This window comes from Rhododendron vialii, chromosome 7a (assembly GCF_030253575.1).
Source record: "Rhododendron vialii isolate Sample 1 chromosome 7a, ASM3025357v1".
In the NCBI taxonomy this organism is placed as follows: Eukaryota; Viridiplantae; Streptophyta; class Magnoliopsida; order Ericales; family Ericaceae; genus Rhododendron; species Rhododendron vialii.
The window spans coordinates 20,987,891-21,008,567 of NC_080563.1; the positions used below are offsets into that span (position 1 = coordinate 20,987,891).

General features: G+C 39.0%; 1 protein-coding gene and 1 pseudogene across 1 annotated transcript; both read left to right on the forward strand.

Annotated features, from left to right (window-relative positions):
• The first annotated feature begins 1,937 nt into the window (after positions 1-1,937).
• On the forward strand, positions 1,938-2,924 carry LOC131332786 (uncharacterized). The gene has a single exon (XM_058367084.1). It carries the CDS (start codon positions 1,938-1,940, stop codon positions 2,922-2,924), a length of 987 nt encoding a protein of 328 aa, XP_058223067.1.
• Positions 2,925-13,885: 10,961 nt separating this feature from the next.
• LOC131332787 (probable indole-3-pyruvate monooxygenase YUCCA4) lies at positions 13,886-19,710 on the forward strand (annotated as a pseudogene).
• Positions 19,711-20,677: the final 967 nt, after the last annotated feature.

A 20,677-nucleotide genomic window follows, 5' to 3' on the forward strand; every position in this document is an offset into this window, starting at 1 on the left:
TTGTACTGAAAAAATAAAACAAAGCAAATATGAATCAAATATATAAATTCAGATTAAGCAATGCAATTGAGCAAACAGTTACTCCGTATTACATTTTCTGTAAGTCACTGTCGAGCTACATAATAAAATAAAGAATTCACCGAATGCATAGGAAACAATTAATTTGATTATTACGACTAAGATATAAAATGTAACGCCCCTGAATTTTGGTCAATAAAAATTTCGTTAAATATTTGAATTTTATTTAATTTACTTATTTTCTTTTGAGTGGCTATATGTTTTCTTGTAAATTTCGTTGTAGTTAGATTTTGGTCTCGACTAGAAACCCTACGTGACCAATTTAGTTAGTTTCCAATCGACTACTTGGAGGAACCAAGCAACCAACTCACCTAGTTACTAGATGAACCTTTTGGAGCTATTGAACCTTTTGAACCGTTTTCATTACCCATTGGTCCATAATAGTTAGGGTAATTTTTGTCCATTGGATAATAAACTTTTTATTATAAAAGTACATGTAGTCTTTTTAAAATCTTGTTTTTAAAATAAAAATTACTTGTACTCTTTTGTCCATTGGTTATTAACCGCAAGGGAATTATTATCCATTGGGTAATAACCGCTAGGAAAGTTAGTAACCCTTGGGTAATAGAGTCTTTTTGACCAAATAAAGTACCGATGTGACTAGGAACCTTCCAATAAAATTGATTTGACTAGTCAACCTTTTCAAACCCTAGAAATTTCTTATTTATTTCCTTTTATTAATTTGGTTTTATTCTTTGTCCTTTGGACAATAAATGTTAGGGGAACTATTATCCATTGAATAATAGAAACCCAATTCTTTATATTAAAGGGGTTTTGAGCAAAAGTACTTGAATAGACTTTTATAATTGCTTTAAAGTACTTTTTGATTATTTTATTATAAAAAGTTTCCTAGTTATTATTGTCCATTGGATAATAAAAGTTAGGGTATTTATTATCCATTGGGTAATAGAGTTATTCTTTCATCAAGTACATGGGCTTATTAAACTAGTCATTTTTCCTAAAATTCCCATGTGATGTAGTACCCATATTTTATTATGTAGCCTTTTAAAGCCTAAGATTTTCCAAAGTACTTTTATACTCCCTCCGTCCCAATTTAGTTGTCACTTTTGGGGATTCGCGCTTTATAAGGGAACATAATTATTACATGTTTGATCACTTGAATTTCCTATTTTACCCTTCATTCTTTTATTGAGTACTCCTAATTTGATGGTACACAAAACTTCCATTTTTTTGAAAATTAGGCGCCAAAATAGAAAACTGAAACAGAGTAGGAGTAAAATTTGTGGAGTACTTACTCTGCAAAAGAAACTGCCAGAAGACACATGAAAAGGAAAAAAGCGCTAGTTTTGGAATTCAAATCTTCCTCAAAATTAAAATTCCCTCCGTCCGTCCCAAAACTCTTCCAATAAAAACAACCCACTCCTACCTTCTCTTCAGGGTCTTTCCCGCCAACTGTTGTCAAAAACCCTTTACCCAATCTTTTCCTCTCCTCTCTCTCTCTCTCTCAACTTCTACTCTAAACTTCTACTCCTACTCTAAATTTCTATCCACAACTAATGGGTTCTACTAGTCAAAACTTCTACTTTCATTGTAGACCCAACCACGACCTTACAAATGAGCAAAGAGAAGAAATTTTTCAAGCTCTGTTGCTCCGATGTGTTGATGGAAAATTGAAAAGGGGTAGTGTGCCAGAAGTTGCTGCAATGTACTTTGTCTCCAAAAGAACAGTACATCGAATTTGGAGCAGAGCAGAAGCTTGTGTTGCCAGTGGTTTGAGGGCTAATGTATCAAGCAAAAAGCGTGGAAGAGCTGGCTGAAAGCGACGCCAAATTGACTGGAACAAAGTCAAGGAAATCCCTCGTCATCGCCGTACAAATATCCGTTCCTTGTCCGAGGCTATGGAAGTCCCAAAATCAACACTCCATCCACGAATTAAGGAAGGTAAAATTAGGCCTCATTCAAATGCTCTTAAGCCGTACCTTTCTGATGAACATAAGATAGCAAGGTTGCACTTTTGTCTTTCCATGCTTGAGCCAAATAGTCTTCAAACCCAGCCATTGTTCAAGGATATGTACAATTATGTTCACATAGATAAGAAGTGGTTTTATATGACCAAAGAATCGGAAAGGTATTATCTACTTCCCGAAGAAGATCAACCACATAGAACTTGCAAAAACAAACGATTCATCACAAAGGTTATGTTTTTAGCTGCGGTAGCTCGACCACGATTCGGTGCTAATGGAGGCGAAGAGTTTTCGGGTAAGATAGGTATTTTTCCATTCACATTCAAAGAACCAGCCAAACGAACAAGTAAAAATCGTGTGGCCGGTACAATGGAGACAAAGGCAATTGCAACGGTGACTAAAGATGTTATTCGCTCGTGTTTGATTGACAAAGTTATACCTGCTATTCAATCAAAATGGCCTCGGTCTAGCGTGGGTGAAACTATTTATATTCAACAAGATAATGCAAGGCCCCACATCCAACCATCTGATGCTCAGTTTCGTGACGTCGCAACAAAGAATGGATTTGATATTCGTTTATCATTTCAACCCCCAAATAGTCCAGACTTGAATGTTCTTGATCTCGGATTTTTTACAGCAATTCAATCCTTGCAATATCAAGAGGCGCCTAGAACAATCGATGAACTTTTGAATGCCGTGGAAAAATCTTTTGATAAATTACCATTGCACGATCTCGATTCTGTTTTTTTATCTCTACAAGCTTGTATGGTTGAAGTGATGAAGGTTAATGGGGGGAATAATTACAAATTGCCGCACATTAAGAAACCCCAATTAATGAGAGATGGTGTTCTTCCTTCTCATCTTGAATGTGGCCAAGATGTTGTGGAGAATGTGCTAATTCATCTACAGAATCAAGTTTGAATCAAGGTGAGTTATCCTTTTAATCCTATGAATAACTGGTCCTTTTATTGCTGCTTTTTGCTTTCCTTTTAATCCTAACCAGCTCTTTTCTTTCCTTTTGTTGTTCCACATGAGAAGGTTTACTGGTTTCAGTAGTTAACCATGGAGAACATCTGTCTAATTTTGCTGCTCATGAATACTGCAACTGGGAGGAATCTGTTTACTGCTGCTTATATTTTCTGCTATAGATGTTGCTGCTACACTGCCTTTGCAATGCTGTTATGAATGGTGCTTTGAAATTTGCCGTGGAGAAATGACATTCTGATGCTACATGTTTTGGAACGGGGTAGTGCTGCCTTACGGTTCGCGGGAGTTTTCTTTTGCTGACTGAATGGTTCCACATTCCACTTGTGTTTTGTTAAATTTTTGCAGAAGTGTTTTGGAAATTTGTGATGGTTAAGTGTATAAGTGAAAAAAAGAAAAAAGAACTGGATCTTTGTTTGGTGTTTAATCTCAATGTAAATCTCATTTTGGATGTTCCAGTAATCCAATGCATATTCTAGTCCGGACTAGTAGTATTCATTTTGTCAAATTTCCCTCTCTTTTTTTACTGTATCATTTTGGTAGCAATGATTGAAGAATAGAAGGATAAAATTGGAAATTTGTTAATCATTACCCATCTAGTTTTGAAGTGGGACAATTATTTTGGGACGGCAAAAAGTGTTAATTGAGACAAGTAAATTGGGACGGAGGGAGTATTATTTTATATTGGGGTTTTGTACCCAATTGGATTTGTTTAATGGGAGGTGTGATATACCTAGATTACAAAGTACCCTAGTTTATTTATTTAAAGGGGCATGCTCCTAATTGGATTTCTTTAATGGGTATTTGATTTTGAAAATCTTGTACTTTGTACCTTTCTTATTCTTTCTTGCATTTGTATATATATATATACATGTGTGTGTGTGTGCTTGAGAGAGAGAGAGAGAGAGAGAGAGAGAGGAGGAGGAAGGAGAGAGGAAGGTTGGTTGTACCATACTTGATCTTTCCTTGATCTTTCTTCATCCTTGGAGAATCTTTCTCCTAACCAAACTTAACTCCCTATTTGTACTTCTATACTTTGTTTAAAACCAAATCTTGTACCATTGTCTCCAAATCTTCCAACAAATCTCTCATAGTTCAATCCAAGGACTAATCTTAGCCATGCAAGCCTAGGTTAGGCTTTGATCTTTCAAAGATTGCATGCCATGTGTCAAAATTTGAGGTAGAGAGAGAGAGAGGGGGGGGGGGCGGCCTTGGGAGAGAGGAGAGGGCATGCCTTGGCCTATAAATAGTAAGCCATCCCAAGCATTCAACTCACACCTTCTCACTTTGCTCCAACTTCTCTCTAGAAATTCTTGTTCTTTCTTTTGTTCTTCATGTTCTTGAGTAGTTTTTGAGTTCTTCAAGAAACTCAACCTAGGCCGCCACTAGACCGCCACTCGACCACCCTCTCGATCCAAAAGTAGTAGTGGTAATAGTCAAGTAGAAGTTTCGAGAGAAACCTTTCTCTTTCGAAGCTACCGGAGACCACCGTAGGAAGTTACTCCGCCCGACCACCGACGTATTTTCCGTAGCCGACTAACCTTCCGTAGCCGACTACCGCCTAGAAGAACTGTAAGGAAATCCTTACTTGCTCCCTATTTATTTTACTTACTCAAGTATAAAGTAGATTATCTTTATTTACGTACTTATCGTTTGATTAGAAGTATTCGTATTTTGATCTTTAAGATAGTTATGAGTATGCGTATATGAGTTGCTTGTATTACTTGTGGTATGTGATAAAGCATAAGTGATTTCACTCCAAAGACGTCCGTACATGTGGCGTTGTGCTTTGAATAAAGCATAAGTGATACACTCCAAAGGCGTCCGTACATGTGGCGTTATGCTATAAGTAGTAATTGAGCGTGATGAGTAATATAGAATTGGATGATCTTGTTAGGATGATTCTTGCTTACGTTTGTCCTACCGCGGAGTCTTTACATGTAAACGAGACACGAGAACCGAGAAAGTAGGAACATGACACCTAAGGTGTGGTTAAAGAAAGGAAATATTTTTCGAGAAAGAAAATATTTTGAAACTACATAATGACTGGTTTTGGGTGGCATTATGTGAGTTGTATGCGTGTGTAAAAGAAACATTTGAAAAGGTTTTGAATTTTCGAAAATCGCAATGTGGCCGGACGTGGTAGCCCATTGTGTGGTGTGTGTTGAAAAACTCAATGAGAACCCGGAGCAGCGGAATCATTGTGGGATACTCGGGAACTCGGAGCGGCGGAACCGAGGGTTTTGAAATGTGTGCGTTCCCATGGGAACCCGGAGCGGCGGAACCATGGTGAGGTATAGCTTGGTTATTCGCGGTACGGAGCCAATGCAAATATTTTTGTGTGCCAATGGGAACCCGGCACGGCGGAACCATTGTGAGGATACTCAGGAATCCGACGCGGCGGAACCGAGGTTGGGTGTGTAGCTTGGTTATCCACGGTACGGAGCCAATGCAAATATTTTTGTTTGCCAATGGGAACCCGGCGCGGCGGAACCATTGTGAGGATACTTGGGAACCCGGCGCGGCGGAACCAAGGTTGGGTGTGTGTAGCTTGGTTATCCGCGATACGGAGCCAATGCAAATGTTTTTAAAAAGGTTGAGTGTGTAGCTTGGTTATCCGCGGTACGGAGCCAATGCAAATGTTTTTAAAAAGGTTAGGTGTGTAGCTTGGTTATCCGCGATACGGAGCCAATGCAAAACGATTTTTGAAAGGTTGTTTTGTAAATGAAATTGTTGACACAGTCTACGATGAGTCGCGTAGGAGAAACCCGAAAATCTTGGACACCAACGATAGATGATTAATGAGTGTGGATGTGTCATTGATTAACTGTGTATATACTTATCATGTGGAAATTGATGTTGTATTATAGCTTAGTTTGTAAGTTATGGGTTAGCGGGTATGGGATTACTCTGCTGAACTTTGTAGCTCACGGTGTTACCTTTTGGTGACCCTGACATATTATATGGGTGGCGACGCCGGTATAATGTGTCAGATTTTGTAGATGATCAGGGTAAGCAGATCACCGTGGAGGCTTTTGGAGCTGAGGAGCTGGCTAGGATGGAGAAGAAGGAGGAGCTGTAGTTAGGAACCTTAGGACCCCCTTCATTGTGTAAATATTGAACTCTTGTGAGAGTATTTGTTGTAATAAGAGCCAGACTCCATTTGATGATAACAATAAAATTGTCTTTTTAACGTACCCAAAATTCGGGGCGTTACATAAAATGAAACAGTTCAACTCACATAACCATAGACGCTTAGATTGTCTATGATTATTAAAGTCCCAAGAAATTATCTGAAATTTGAAAGAGAGTAATAGTCAAAAATTATCATGAGAATAATAACAAAAAACGTTTTCAAGATATATATAGAAACCCATAATATTAAATGAGCGAAAAAAAAAAAAGAACACAAAACTCCAGTTTGTAGTGTGTTTGGTTAATATCATAATATTATCATCGATGCATATATGGTAACGTTTAAAAGAGTGTCAATAACTATTGTTCTAATGAAACAAAGTTTATAAAAATGAAAAAAAAGGTTTTACAATTACTTCATGTTTTAATTATGCAAAAAAATGTTGGTTCGACAACTATCAAGAAAAAAAAGAATAGGGTATTGCCGTTAAAAAAAAGAAAGAATAGGGTGGTAATTAGTTTTACACACTTTCTTTTCCTATGTCAGTAGATATTAAAAGACTTAAAAAAAATGCCCCTAGCCTCAAGTAAACACCCCAATCGCTTACAATTTTCTGTAAACATGCCTCTCATCGTTCTCTTCTCTGTCATTTTGATTTCAGACTTTCTAGACATCCAATTTTATAACAGAGGCTCCACAATTTTTAAACACATAAAAGAAGAATAGAATCGGAAGGAGTGGCACATAATTCTTTCGCGTTTTTCAATAATAAAGAAAACACATGTAACAAAAAAAAGAAGAGTAAACGCCATACTCTTAAAAAAGAGTAAATATCATAATCTTAATGAAAATGAAATGAGTAGCAAATATACATAAAATAATGGAAGAACTCACCTCGGTGATTTCGGTGAAATAGATTTTGGTGGTATTGGACTTTCCAAGAGAGACTGTTAAAAAAAAAAAAAATTCCCAAGAAAAAGAGAGGAGGGGAGAGGTAGAGAATAGGGGTGTACACGGTTCGGATTGGTCCGGTTCTCCAAAAAATCAGTAACCGGACCATTTCAAACGGTTCTAGAAAATTGGGAACTAAAACCTAACCAATATATGCATGGAACCTAACTAGAACCAAACCACAAGACCGGTCCGATTTTGGTTTGATTCCGGTTCTATCCAATAAGTATCTAAACACTTATTCACAAAATATGAACTCATAAAATTAAAGACATATGAAGATAATCTGCTGGAATAGGGAAGGAAGGAAGAAAATAAAAGCTTTCCTAATAAATGAAATTTCATCTCTAAATAAATTAAGTTTAGCAAACAAAAGATTAACCTACTGAATTCAAATACATATTTAATTACACACACATATGTATATCTATATTTATCTTAGTTTTAAACAGTCTGGTTCGGTTCAACCACGGTTCATTAATTGAGAACTAGTAACAGAACCAAAATTAACGGTTCTTATTTTTTTGGAACCATAACCTGACCGTAAAACCGCAGAAATGGACCAAATAGGATAGTTCGGACCAGATCGGACCGGTTTTACGGTTCGGGCGATTTTCTTGAACACTCCTAGTAGAGAAAGTATAGAAGAAAAATGTGAAAATCATATGAACGATGTATATAAAATTTTATTTTCGGTAATTCCGTGATGTACGTTTCACAGCCTAGAAATAGGAAAAGAAATGTTGGTTGGTTTTGATTTCGGTGATTTCATACAAAAGTTATGATTTTGCTCTTCATTTGAAAAATGCCTTAATGAGTACCGATCAAAAAATAATTAATGCCTTAATGGGGTAAAAAGTAATTGACTTGGATAAGATATTATAGAGGGAAGATAAAATAGTACTCCAATTGGTTTAGATTGGGGATAAAATGGGGGATAAGAAATGGTGACTGATGTAAAAAGATGTTAAATGACTCTTTTGCCCTTTGTGCAATAATAAATTAGATTATTCATTAAGTTAAATATAAAATTACAAAAGTCAATAAAATTAATTACTTTTTCATAATTAAGAAATAGTTAATTAATTAATTTAATAAGTAAAAAAAATTAAAATCCATTTTTAAAGTGTTTTTTTTTTATAATTTCGTATTGTTTTAAGTATGGATGAGTTGGTTTTTTTTGGCAAATGTATGAAACACATGGGCACAATGACACCATAAATTTCCTTAGTTCTTTTATTCTCTTTTGTTCGTATTGCCGTAAAAGAGAGAGCGAGTGGGGGGGGGGGGGGGAAGAAGAAGAAGAAAAAATCCAGGTCACACACAAACAGAGCTTCACGTTCGTTGTCAATGTCAGAGCCGTCCTTCTTCCAGGTCACACACAAACAGAGCTTCACGTTCGTTGTCAATGTCAAAGCCGTCTTAGGTACAACCCCCCCTCCCCTCTTCTCTTTATCTCTCTCTTTTTCCATTTTTCTCAATTTGTCTGGGTGATGAAGATGGCGTTGAAGAGGGGTAGGGGGATAAAGAGGAGTGAAATTGTCCAATTTTGTAAAAACCCGTATATTATTCTATTTTCTTTAATCGTAATATGTGGAAGATCATATTTTGATTAAATTATGTGCCTATTAATGTGGTATAAGGATATGCCTATAGTTGTGTACCGAACATTCGGAGAATATTTGAACTATTAGTTTTAATGTTGTAAAGATGTTTGGAGGTGTTGGTAGCAAGCGGACTTCGATTTGATGACCGTTGGTGAAATTTCTTTTTTTTCCAGCTAGTATCGGTATTGCGTTTTGCCCAGTACTGGTACCCATTGTCCAGAAGTCGGGTTATTTTGGCATTTTGGGGTGTTAGTACTGGTACTGTAAATTGCCCAATACTGGTACCAACTAAGAAATTTCAGAAATTTTAGCACGCATTTCAGCTCACTATAAATACACCATTTTACCATTTTTTACACCCAAACCCACAAAATAAGCCTAGAAACACCCTTTCTCACCTACCCCACTTCAATCTCACTTAAATCCCTTGATTTCTACCTCAAATTTTCAAGATCCAAGTGATTTCTACCTTAAACTCACTTGATTCTCGCATTTGATGAATAATGGATAAGTTTTGTATTCTTGCTTTCATTCCTTGACTCTACATGGTTATGAATTGCTCCAAGCCAACACCCCTATTCCCCTCTAATTAACACAAACAACTTTCCCTTGTGCCATTTTAGCCTGAAATAAACATGAAACTCATCAACCAGAGCTCGTGATTGACACGCACTCTAATGTGGAATACTAATTTGGGGCGTGGTTTTACTGCTGAGAGTTGCGAGTGGGGATTCCAAATCCTCCGGTTTGAATACTTTCACAGCCAAACCTCATTTGTATTTCTATCTTCTTTTTACCCATTTGCCCAAAATCTGCAGGGAGGAAATAATAGCCTTGAGAAGGAAACCCAAATCATTTCCTTCACCTTCACGCCTCCATTACTCTCGCGCTCTCTCTCTCTCTCTCTCTCTCTCTCTCTCTCTCTCTCTCTCAAAGTGTCTTATCTTCGCCAGTCGCCACCTCTCACTCCAGTCCCCATAAAACCACTGTTTGTTTACTTTCACTCCACATCTCCACTTGGCTTGTCTTTTTTTTTATTTTTATTTTATCCGCAACACTTGGCTTGTCATTAATAAATTTTTACCCTTAAATATTTCCTCTCCTTTAAATTAACAACACCCTTCCTCGGTAAATCTGAAGAGCCGAACAAAGTTGGAGTTTTACATGCAGTACAGGGTAAAAGAAGCACAGGAATTCCTTGTCTCTCAGTAATTTTCTTCGCATCTACTGTATTTCTCTAGATCGAGCTTTTCTCAAATGGGTTCTTGAAACCAGAAAAACAAGTGGGTGAACTATCTGTAAGGGGCCGGAAAATCCACAATTTTGGAACGTCCAGAGGGGTCGCGAACCAATTCAGTGTTTGCTATGAACACGTTACTCTATGGACTCATTCACATCAAGAGCTATAAGAGGCATTTTCGGCGACGTTTCCCTAACGTTAGGTGGTCTTTCCCTAACGTTAGGTGGTCTTTCCCTAACGTTAGCCGGTCTTTCCCTAACGTTAGATGGTCTTTCCCTAATGTTAGCCGGTCTTTTCCCTAACGCTAGGTGGTCATTTCCTTAACGTTATGTTAGCTGGTCGTTTCCCTAACGTTAGCTGGTCTTTCCCTAACGTTAGGTGGTCGTTTCCCTAACGTTAACTAGTCTTTCCCTAACGTTGGGTGGTTATTTTTCTAACGTTAGCAGGTCTTTCCTTAACGTAAGCTAGTGTTTCCCTAACGTTAGCAGGTCTTTCTCTAACGTTAACCGGTATTTCCCTAACGTTAGCAGGTCTTTCCCTAATGTTAGCCGGTTTTCCCCTAACGTTAGCCGTTGTTTCCTTAACGTTAGGTGGTCCTTTCCCTAACGTAGGGTGGTCATTTCCTTAATGTTTCGCTGGTCTTTCCCTAACGTTAGCAGGTCTTTCCCTAAGGTTAGCTGGTTTTTCCCTAACGTTAGGCAGTCTTTCCCTAACGTTAGCAAGTCTTTCCCTAACGTTAGGTGGTCTTTCCTTAACGTTAGGTGGTCTTTCCCTAAACGTTAGGTGGTCGTTTTCCTAACGTTAGCTAGTCTTTTCGTAACGTTAGCTGGTCTTTCCCTAATGCTAAATGGTCTTTTCCTAACGTTTGACAGTCATTTTCCTAACATTCAACACTTGTTGTAACGTTCGGCTTAATTATGCTCCCAAAAGATCTAACAAATATCCAAAGATCGATTTAGAAGCTTCTGGAAGCTTTCGTGAACAGGTGGAGGATAGAGCAAATCTTATGACATATGACGTCACCCAAATGGGACAGGTGGGGGACAGGTGTATTGGGGCATGGGCCGCATGCCTAACTTGCTCAGTACTCCAAGTCATGTTTATAAATACAAGACCACCCCCTCATGTGAAAAGGTTTAGAAAAAGAGAAAAGGAACACGTTTCTCTCTCTCCATACTTTCTTACTAAACTTCTCCTTTCTCCACTTACTGACTTATTCATTGGAGCTTTTCCCCGGAGGAACACCCCCCTCTGATTTGCAGGTATCAGGTTTGGTGGCCAAGCTCGGTAGAGACCTCCCTACCTCGGTGGAGACCTCCCCAAGCTCGGTAGAGACCTCCCAGGCTCAGTAGAGATCTCTCAGGCTCGACAAGCTCCTATCTTAGGCTCGGTGGCAACCTTCCCGGGCTCATTGGCGACCTCCCTAAGCTTGGTGTCAACCTCCTCAAGCTCAGCGGCAACCTCCTCAGGCTCGGCAACCTCCTATCTCAAGCTCGGTGGCGACCTCCCTAAACTCGGTGGCAATCTCCCCAGTCTCAGTAGCAACCTCCCCAGGCTCAATGGAAACCTTCCCGGGCTCGATAGAAACCTCTATAGACTCGGCGAGCACCCTCACTAGTCAACAAGGGGAAGAAATGTCAAGGGTGATTTCAGCCCCCCACAATTGGCGACTCCGTTGGGGACACTTTCTCCTAACTCTCTATGTTGTGAAATTGAACACCATACCTATCTTCCCCTTTTTACTCAACTTACAAGCGTTTGGGGCTTACCCCGAACCAACTCCACTCCACACTGCTACAACTCCTCTCATCAGCTTCACGGGCTCCTCTACTTTGCTGATTGGCTTGATTACCTTCCCCGTGCGCGCCTGATCCCAAGTGATGATTGTAGTGGCAGCTCGTAGTTGAAAATTCCCCGAGCTCGTACAATATCCTCCTCGGTCGAGCTTGGTTGCATAGCATGAAGGCATCGCCATGAGCGACTTTCGAGCGTCCATGAAGCCAACGTATTGAAAATTGTAAATGAAGAAAGGAAGCATGCCGAAAAGGAAACTCTTCCTGATGATACTAACCCCCAACTTGAACCCTTTGGGGCTCGGTACACCTTAGGAATGAGAACCCTAAGAGGGAGTGGTAGCTGTTCTCAAAAGAAGCCTGGAGGTTGAACAAGGATGGGGCTACCAACAACAATGGCACTGGGGCTTGTATTCTGCTCGTCCTTTTCACCCCTAGTTTCGGCGTCCCTATGCGATGCTAGGGTTCAGATATTTTCACCCCTAGCGTTCAGCGTGCCTACGCGACGCTAGGATTCAGGCACTTTCACCCCTAGCGTTTGGCGTCCCTACGCAACGCTAGGGTTCAGATACTTTCAACCCTAGCGTTTGGCGTCTCTACGCAAAGTTAGGGTTCAAGCACTTTTACCCCTAGCGTTCGGCGTGCCTACGTGACGCTGGGGTTCAGATACTTTCACCCCTAGTGTTCAGCGTCCCTACGTGACACTAAGGTTCAGATATTTTCACCCCTAGCGTTCAGCGTCCCTATGTAACGCTAGGATTCAAGCATTTTCACCCTTAGCGTTTGGCGTCCTTATGCGAAGCTAGGGTTCAAGCATTTTCACCCCTAGCGTTCGGCATGCATACGCGACACTAGGGTTCAGGCACTTTCACCCCTAGCATTCGACTAGTATGCTTAGGGAAATCCGACAGGATTGTCTATTGTTTAGCCCCCACATTTCAACTCCTCCTTCAACTTTGATCGCTGGAAGAAGGAGTTGAGGGGCTATTGTAGGGGGCCAAAAAATCCATAATTTTGGAACGTCTAAAAGGGTCACGAACCAATTTAGTATTTGCTATGAACACTTCACTTTGTGGACCCATTCACATCGAGAGCTATAGGAGGCGTAACATTCGGCGATGTTTCCCTAACGTTAGGTGGTCTTTCCCTAACGTTAGTCGGTCTTTCCCTAACATTAGATGGTCTTTCCCTAACGTTAGCCGGTCGTTTCCCTAACGTTAGGTGGTCGTTTCCCTAACGTTAGCTGGTCTTTCCTTAACGTTAGGTGGTCGTTTCTCTAATGTTAGCAGGTCTTTCCCTAACGTTAGCCGGTTGTCTCTCTAACGTTAGCAGGTCTTTCCCTAAAGTTAGCCGGTATTTCCCTAATGTTAGCAGGTCTTTTCCTAACGTTAGTCAGTCTTTCCCTAATGTTAGCTGGTATTTCCCTAACGCTGGTCTTTACCTAACGTTAGGTGGTCCTTCCCTAAAGTTAGGTGGTCTTTTCCCTAACGTAGAGTGGTCGTTTCCCTAACGTTGGCTGGTTTTTCCTTAATGTTAACAGGTCTTTCCCTAACGTTAGGTGGTCATTCCCTAACGTTAGCAGGTCTTTCCATAACGGTAGGTGGTCTTCCCTAATGTTAGCTGGTCTTTCCCTAAACGTTAGATGGTCGTTTTCCTAACGTTAGATGGTCGTTTTCCTAACGTTAGCTGGTCTTTCCCTAACACTAAGTGGTGTTTTCCTAACGTTTGACGGTCATTTTCCTAACATTCAACACTTGTTGTAACGTTCGGCTGATTTATGCTCCCAAAAGATCTAACAAATAGCCAAAGATCAATTTAGAAGCTTCTGCAAGCTCCTCTCCATAGCTCGGCAAGTTCCTATCTCAGGCTCGATGGCAACCTTCCCGGGCTCGGTGGCGACCTCCCCAAGCTCGGTGGCAATCTCCCCAGGCTCGGCAGCAACCTCCCTAGGCTCGGTGGAAACCTTCCCGGGCTCGGTAGAAACCTCTTTAGACTCGGCGAGCACCCTCACTAGTCAACAAGGGGAAGAAGGGTCAAGGGTGATTTCAGGGCCCCCCCCCCACTATCCATTTTCAAGTTACTACAAAAGAAATAGAGGACTCCATTTCGCTTAGGTATTTCTTTCCTTTTCTTGGTGATTTTCCGAATGGGTTCTTAATTTCAAAAATCAAATGGATAATCAACCAAATTTCTTGATTGTTCAAGGACCAATCCTAGTAGGAGCTGGACCATCTGGACTAGCAGTTTCAGCTTGCCTAAAAAGCAATGGAATACCCTCACTGATTCTAGAAAGAAGTGATTGTTTGGCTTCTCTGTGGCAACAAAGAACATATGATCGTCTCAAACTCCACATCCCCAAACACTTCTGTCAACTACCCTTGTTTGGGTTCCCAACACATTTCCCCAAATATCTAACCAAACGCCAGTTCATATCTTACCTTGAGTCATATGCAGAGCATTTCTCCATTGAGCCAAGGTTCAAGCAAGCAGTGGAAAAAGCAGGGTTTGATTCTAGAATTGGATTTTAGAGGGTTTGAACTCAAGATTGTGAGTATTTTTCACAGTGGCTTATAGTTGCTACCAGCGAAAATGCAGAGCCTTTTGAGCCAGATATTCAAGGGATTGACAAGTTTGAAGGGATTATTTACCAAAAAAAAAAAAGTTTGAAGGGATAGGTGCATACAAGTGGGTATATCTCTGGATGTGAGTTTAGAAATCAGAGGGTTTTGGTTGTTGGATGTGGGAATTCTGGTATGGAGGTTAGTTTGGACGTATGCAGGCACAATGCTACCCCTCATTTGGTGGTTAGAAGCACTGTAAGTCATTTAATTTTTGAAGTACATTTGGCTTTTTGTATTTTTTTCCGGAACTAAAAATAAGTACTTATTTTTTAAGAAGGCAATTTCAAGCTCAAAAATAATGTGTTTATGCAAATAATTTTTCTAGCAATATGAATCTTGTTTGATAGATCTTATCGATATCTTTTATACGATGCAAAAAAAAATATTGTTTTTTATTTACATTATTTTTTAGTTTAAAAATGTGAAATAAGTACTTATTTTTTAAGAAGATGTTCTGGAACGGGGCCTCTCATTGTCCTGATCAATTTTTATTCATATGTGTATGCATTCAAATCATGCTTGGGCTAAGTTAAAAACAAGTAAAATCTATTTTCTTCATCACTTTTTCTAAGGGCAATGCTTTACAAACAAGATGCTTTCAACACAAAACATGTTATGTGGCTAGTCACAAAACATCTATGGAGGACGGTAGTGATTTTTTGCACTCAACTTTTTACCATTTGAATTCTCCTTTTTTGTTCTTAGTCATGTGAATTTATACTGACACCCTTCCATTGGTTCACTTTTTCACATATGAAACGGTAATGTAGATTCACATGTTTACTGACAAAAGAGAGTGTGAAAATCAATTTCCCTCTAATCGAAACTGGGTAAGATTTCACCATTCTTGCTCTCTTCTAAGACTCTACTTTAGCTAGAGTCTCGGGCACTGAGTAGCCATTTTCATCATGCATTAGATGTAGGTAAATTGACATATGTAGATAGTCCCTTTTGATTGCTGTATATGTCTAACAAAATTTGGATCCTATCAGGTACATATCCTTCCTAGGGAAATGTTTGGCTTCTCAACTTTTGGAATAGCAATGGCACTTCTCAAATGGCTACCACTAAGACTAGTTGACAAGCTCCTATTACTCATGGCCAACTTCACCATAGGCAACACAGACAAATTAGGCCTCCGGAGGCCGAAAACTGGCCCCATTGAGCTAAAAAATGCTACCGGAAAGACCCCGGTGCTAGACGTCGGAGCATTGTCACAAATAAAATCTGGTAAAATTAAGGTAATCACCAACCAAACAAACCCCTGTATGGGCTCATATTATACTACTACTTTTAAGTTCCATATTTGCAGTTTTAAAATGGGAGGCTTAATTATTCATCCTAGAAGCCTAACAGAGTTAAGATTTCGTCCTCCCGTTTTGAACTAATTATGATTTCATCCTCGTACTAGTTTTTATGCCATTTTTGCCATTTTGTTATTATCTATAGTAATATATATATATATATATATATATATATATATAGTCTGTCTTCCGTAAGGACCACCTCATTTTAATAAAATGCGGACCTCCTTTTCCGATTGAATTTCGATGATTCGAGCCGCTCAATGTATTCAGAACGTGATTTTAAGGGTACTCGCGAGAAATCAGCAAAAAAAATGACCGGAAAGGGCTTCATCCGAGCAGTTTTTGTTTGTTTTTTATCGAACGGTTCAAACAAAAACTGTTCGGATGAAGCCCTTTCCAGTCATTTTTTTTGCCGATTTCTCGCGGGTACCCTTAAAATCACGTTCTGAACACATTGAGCGGCTCGGATCATCAAAATTCAATTGGAAAATGGGAGAAATGAGGAGGTCCACATTTTAACTAAAATAAAGACTCCCTAAGAGATCCCACACGGCCTTACCGTGCGGGACTCCCCTTTCCCGATCGAATTGCGACGATCGGAGCCGCTCAAAGTGATCAGACGTGATTTTAAGGGTACCTACGAGAAATCAGCAAAAAAAAATGATTGGGAAGGGCTTAATCCGAATAGTTTTTTATTGAACGGTTCAGTAAAAAACTGCTCGGATCAAGCCCTTCCCAATTATTTTTTTTGCTGATTTCTCGCATGTACCCTTAAAATCACGTTCTGCACACTTTGAGCGGCTCGGATCGTCGCAATTTGATCGGAAAAAGGGAGTCCCGCACGGTAAGGCCATGCGGGATCCCTCTTTGGATTCTAAGTGTGTGTGTGTGTGTATAGCGTTGAAATTAGGGATGAAACCTTAATCCCTTTCGTCCTCGCGAGATTTCCGTTCGGCACTGCTACCAGATACGCTAAATTTCTCGCGTCCGCATCCCGTGATTATCGTTTATGATATTAATCGACAATATTCATCTTTACCGGCGATGGATCCCCTAAAATTTTCGCCTCTCAATCCCAAGAATCTTGACATCCCGATAACCAATCCATTTAAATTCTTGCTCCCTATCCTAAAATCCTTCATGTACGGCAGAAATTCATACCAGTCATCTTGGTTGCGAATTCCGGCGATGAACGGTGCCGCCTCCTCCACGGTTCCGCCTCCTCCCTCCTCCTCCGAGCCGTACTCTTGCGGAAGCTCTAGACGAAACTTAGGGCATAGATGCAGTTTTGACTCTCCATTGATCTGTACCCATCGACGACGATGTTCTTCCGGTCGTCAATCAATCACCCATCGTCGTTCTCACATGCAACAGTGGTATTTTTGAGTTTTTGTGTTCTGACGTTTCTTTATGTGGCCGCCGTCAACGAGTGCCGTCGACGTCCTGACAATCCGGCAATTTTGAGGCATTGTTTTCACGATCTGGGTCTGCGATTTGGACCTCAAAATTGGGTTTTAGATAGTTCCAACTCTTGAAAAAAAAAATTCCAATTTTTGCAGTAGACTTGTGTATATTTTTTTTTGTTTTGTTTTGTTTTGATTGCTTCGTTTTCAATCAGCAAGGACTGGGTTGAGTCACCGACTCACCTGTGGTCTGTGAGAGTTAGGCCTGTATCTCGAAATTATGATGGCAATTTAACCATGGTAATACTTGTTTTGATGGTAAACTATTTACTTCTACCATGATTTACTATGAAATATGTTTTCATATGTTTGTCTATATTCTTATCATTTCATAGTTAATTATTTGGATCGTTTACCATGAAACTATTTCATGGTTAATTATTTGAACCGTTTACCATGAAACTCGTCCAGGGAAAATTCACCCCAAACGACAAAAATCCACTCTAGTCCAGCCTCCATTGTTGCGAAGTCCGTGAAAGAAGAATGACGCGGTCACGGTGGTGGCTGCGGTCGGAGTTAATGCCAGAAGGCCACGATCTAGGTTTTTCGATTTTGGTTTTGTTTAGTTTTATTATATTAATTCATGGTAAATTATTTACTTTATTTACCATAAAATATGTTTGTCTATGTTCCTATCATTTCATGGTTAATTATTTGAACCGTTTACCATGAAACTATTTCATGGTTAATTAATTATTTGTCTATGTTCTAAATATTTCACGTTGTAAATGCAGATGGTTTATTTACCATGATATCGGCTTAAACATCGTTTAAAATAATTTGAACATTTGAAATCTTGAAATCCTCCTATGATATCTCATTGAATTGCAAAGATTGATATTCATCAGAATCTCCTTAATTTAGGAAACAATAAATGTATATATCTACTCCTATAGATATCATAGTAAAAGGGTAATAATGGTAATTCACATATTGCAAGGATGAAAACATAAGCATGAAAAAAGGGCGGGATGAATTCTTACATAGCATGGATAAAGAAGATGAATATTTAAATATTCCTTTTAAAAACACTCGCTGGTTAATTTTGTTGAAGCTTTTAGGTGGTGGAAGGTGTGAGGGAGATAACCAGAAATGGCGCCAAGTTCAGGGATGGACAAGAAAAAGAGTATGATTCTATAATCTTAGCAACTGGCCGGGTATAGGAGCAATGTGCCTTGTTGGCTCAAGGTAATATTTGTTTCTTTTTGGTTAGATTAGTACCATTCTTATGTCACTTTCTCTCTGTCACGCATGCATATCCTACAAAACCTTACTTGTCATCATATACGAAAGAGCAAATCTGATGGCATTTGCTTGGATTATTTCCCCAGATTTTGGAAAAACCTGAAAAAAAAATTGTTTGGTGTCAAGAAATATAGCTGTCATTATATATTCTATTTTCTAAGGATGGTTTTTGTTTCTTCCAAGAAAGAAATCTAGAAAGTGCTCTTTTTGCTCTTGCCTATAGATCCAACATGTAGTTCATTTTTTTATGACTCAGGGTATCAAATTCAACTTACACGCGCAATGATTATCTCTAGAAGATCAATCCTACCGTCTACTAGTAGGGAGACCAACAAAGTTTCGTTTGTACTAGCCCCACAAGAGTCTGATAGCTTGTAGGAGGTATTTTTCTATCGGCCTTGTAGGAGGTTTTTGAGAACTTGTAATGAGCAAACCCCTTTAAGAGCATCTTCAACCCAACTCTTTGTTTTGAAGAATCAAAATAATTTATTTTGATCGAAGAAGGTAGTGACTATTCACGCACACACACCCCAATCACTAATTCTTCATTTCTATCCTTACTCTTCAAAATTTCATTCAATTTGTCTCCAAAACTCAAACTTTCCCTCCAAAATTTTAATTTTCAGGTTTCTAAATATATATATATATATATATTCATTCAAATCCTAGTCTTCAACCACCAGGTTTTGCAGGTTTATGGAACAAGTAGTTCAAGCAAATGCTTATCTTCAAACTACTATTCAAGGGTCAAGCCATCCTGCTCCTTGAAAAAAGCTATGGGTACATATGTGCTAGCTAATTAAGGTCCTCTTTACTGTTGGAGACTAGCTAAGGTCCTCTTCCTAGTATTTTATTCTATCCATGTACTATTACACTTTTAATTACCATATGTGCTAGGAATCTTATCCTAAAAGAAAGCGTGAATCTCAATGTCTAATTGCGGGGATGAGAGTGCATCAGAATGCAAAACTTTGGGACAAAGAATAATTATGGAATTTGGCACAAAAAAGTAGTATCACATTACGAAAATGAATGTTGGAACTCAATTACTTTTGTATGGGCGAGACAATTGAAGATATTAAATTTGAACATAAATACATTTATAACCTCACTTGATAAAGACCAAGAAGAATGTAGTTGAAAAGAAAATTAGTGTGTGAAATCATTACCCTTGCTTCTTTGAATGGAAGTATAGATAGAGGGATATATGTAAATATATGCATTTTGGATGAACTACTTGAAATATGATATGACTTTAGCCTTTCTTATCCTTCTCTTTGGAAATGAAATGCAGTGTAGTGATTTCTTTACAGAAGATGGAATGCCCAAGAAGGCCTCTTTTTTAACTCTTCTTCACTAAGCACAAAGCAGGCCCTCTGTTTTTCCTTTCTGTTTTCTGGTTCTTTCCTTTTTGTAAATCGACCAATTTTGCAAGGCTCTGCTTTTTCCTTTCCTTATTTGGTTCTATGTATGTGCTATTTAGCCATGTACTCTGAATGCAATTCTGCAATATATAGAATGCTCTCTTAGTATTTTGCGACAAATTAATGATACAATTCACCAGTTGCAAGAAATATTGATTGTGTGGTGTCATCAATCAATAGGAAATCGAAAACAAATTAGATGAATACCTATCCTACCAATCCGGATTTTTTACATTGACAATGGACACGGAAATTTTAAAATTGAACAGGTTCAAATTATCAAAACGAGATCAGGATCGGAGGTGGACAATCGATATATAATTTTTGGCATAATTAGCGTCCTCAACGAAATCTAACTGTGAACAACTAATGTGCAGAGGTCAACCAAGAAGAATCAACGGTTAGATCATGATCTCCAACGTTGAGAAAAGCTTGGTCCCTCTATTGCTAACTGCCGTGCCAACACCACCAGAATATTGTAGTAGTATCTTCTTCTTCATCAATACCATATCCAAATCTCCAACCATTTCCAAAAGTACTCTTGCCGAGAAAAAAAAAAAGGTTGGGCTGAACGTCCAGTCGAAACATATGAGATCCATCTCGGTTGTTTTGTTACATTCCAGGCGGCAGAGTGTACATCATCCATGAACACTAGTTTTTTAATATATAAGACTTCGGAGATAACTAGTACGTAATTAATAATTGAATCATATTCACGTTCATTTCTGGTTGTTTTATCTTTTGTAGGAAGGTGCGTGATTCGATTAGGTAGTTAATTACCATCCAATCAATTTCCATTTTTTTGTTTGACAATCTACACATAGTGTGACATAGAGACTTAAAAAACTGTTGTGTTTGCCTTTAGTTCTAGCAACCGTCACGGGACGGGATTCACGATCATTC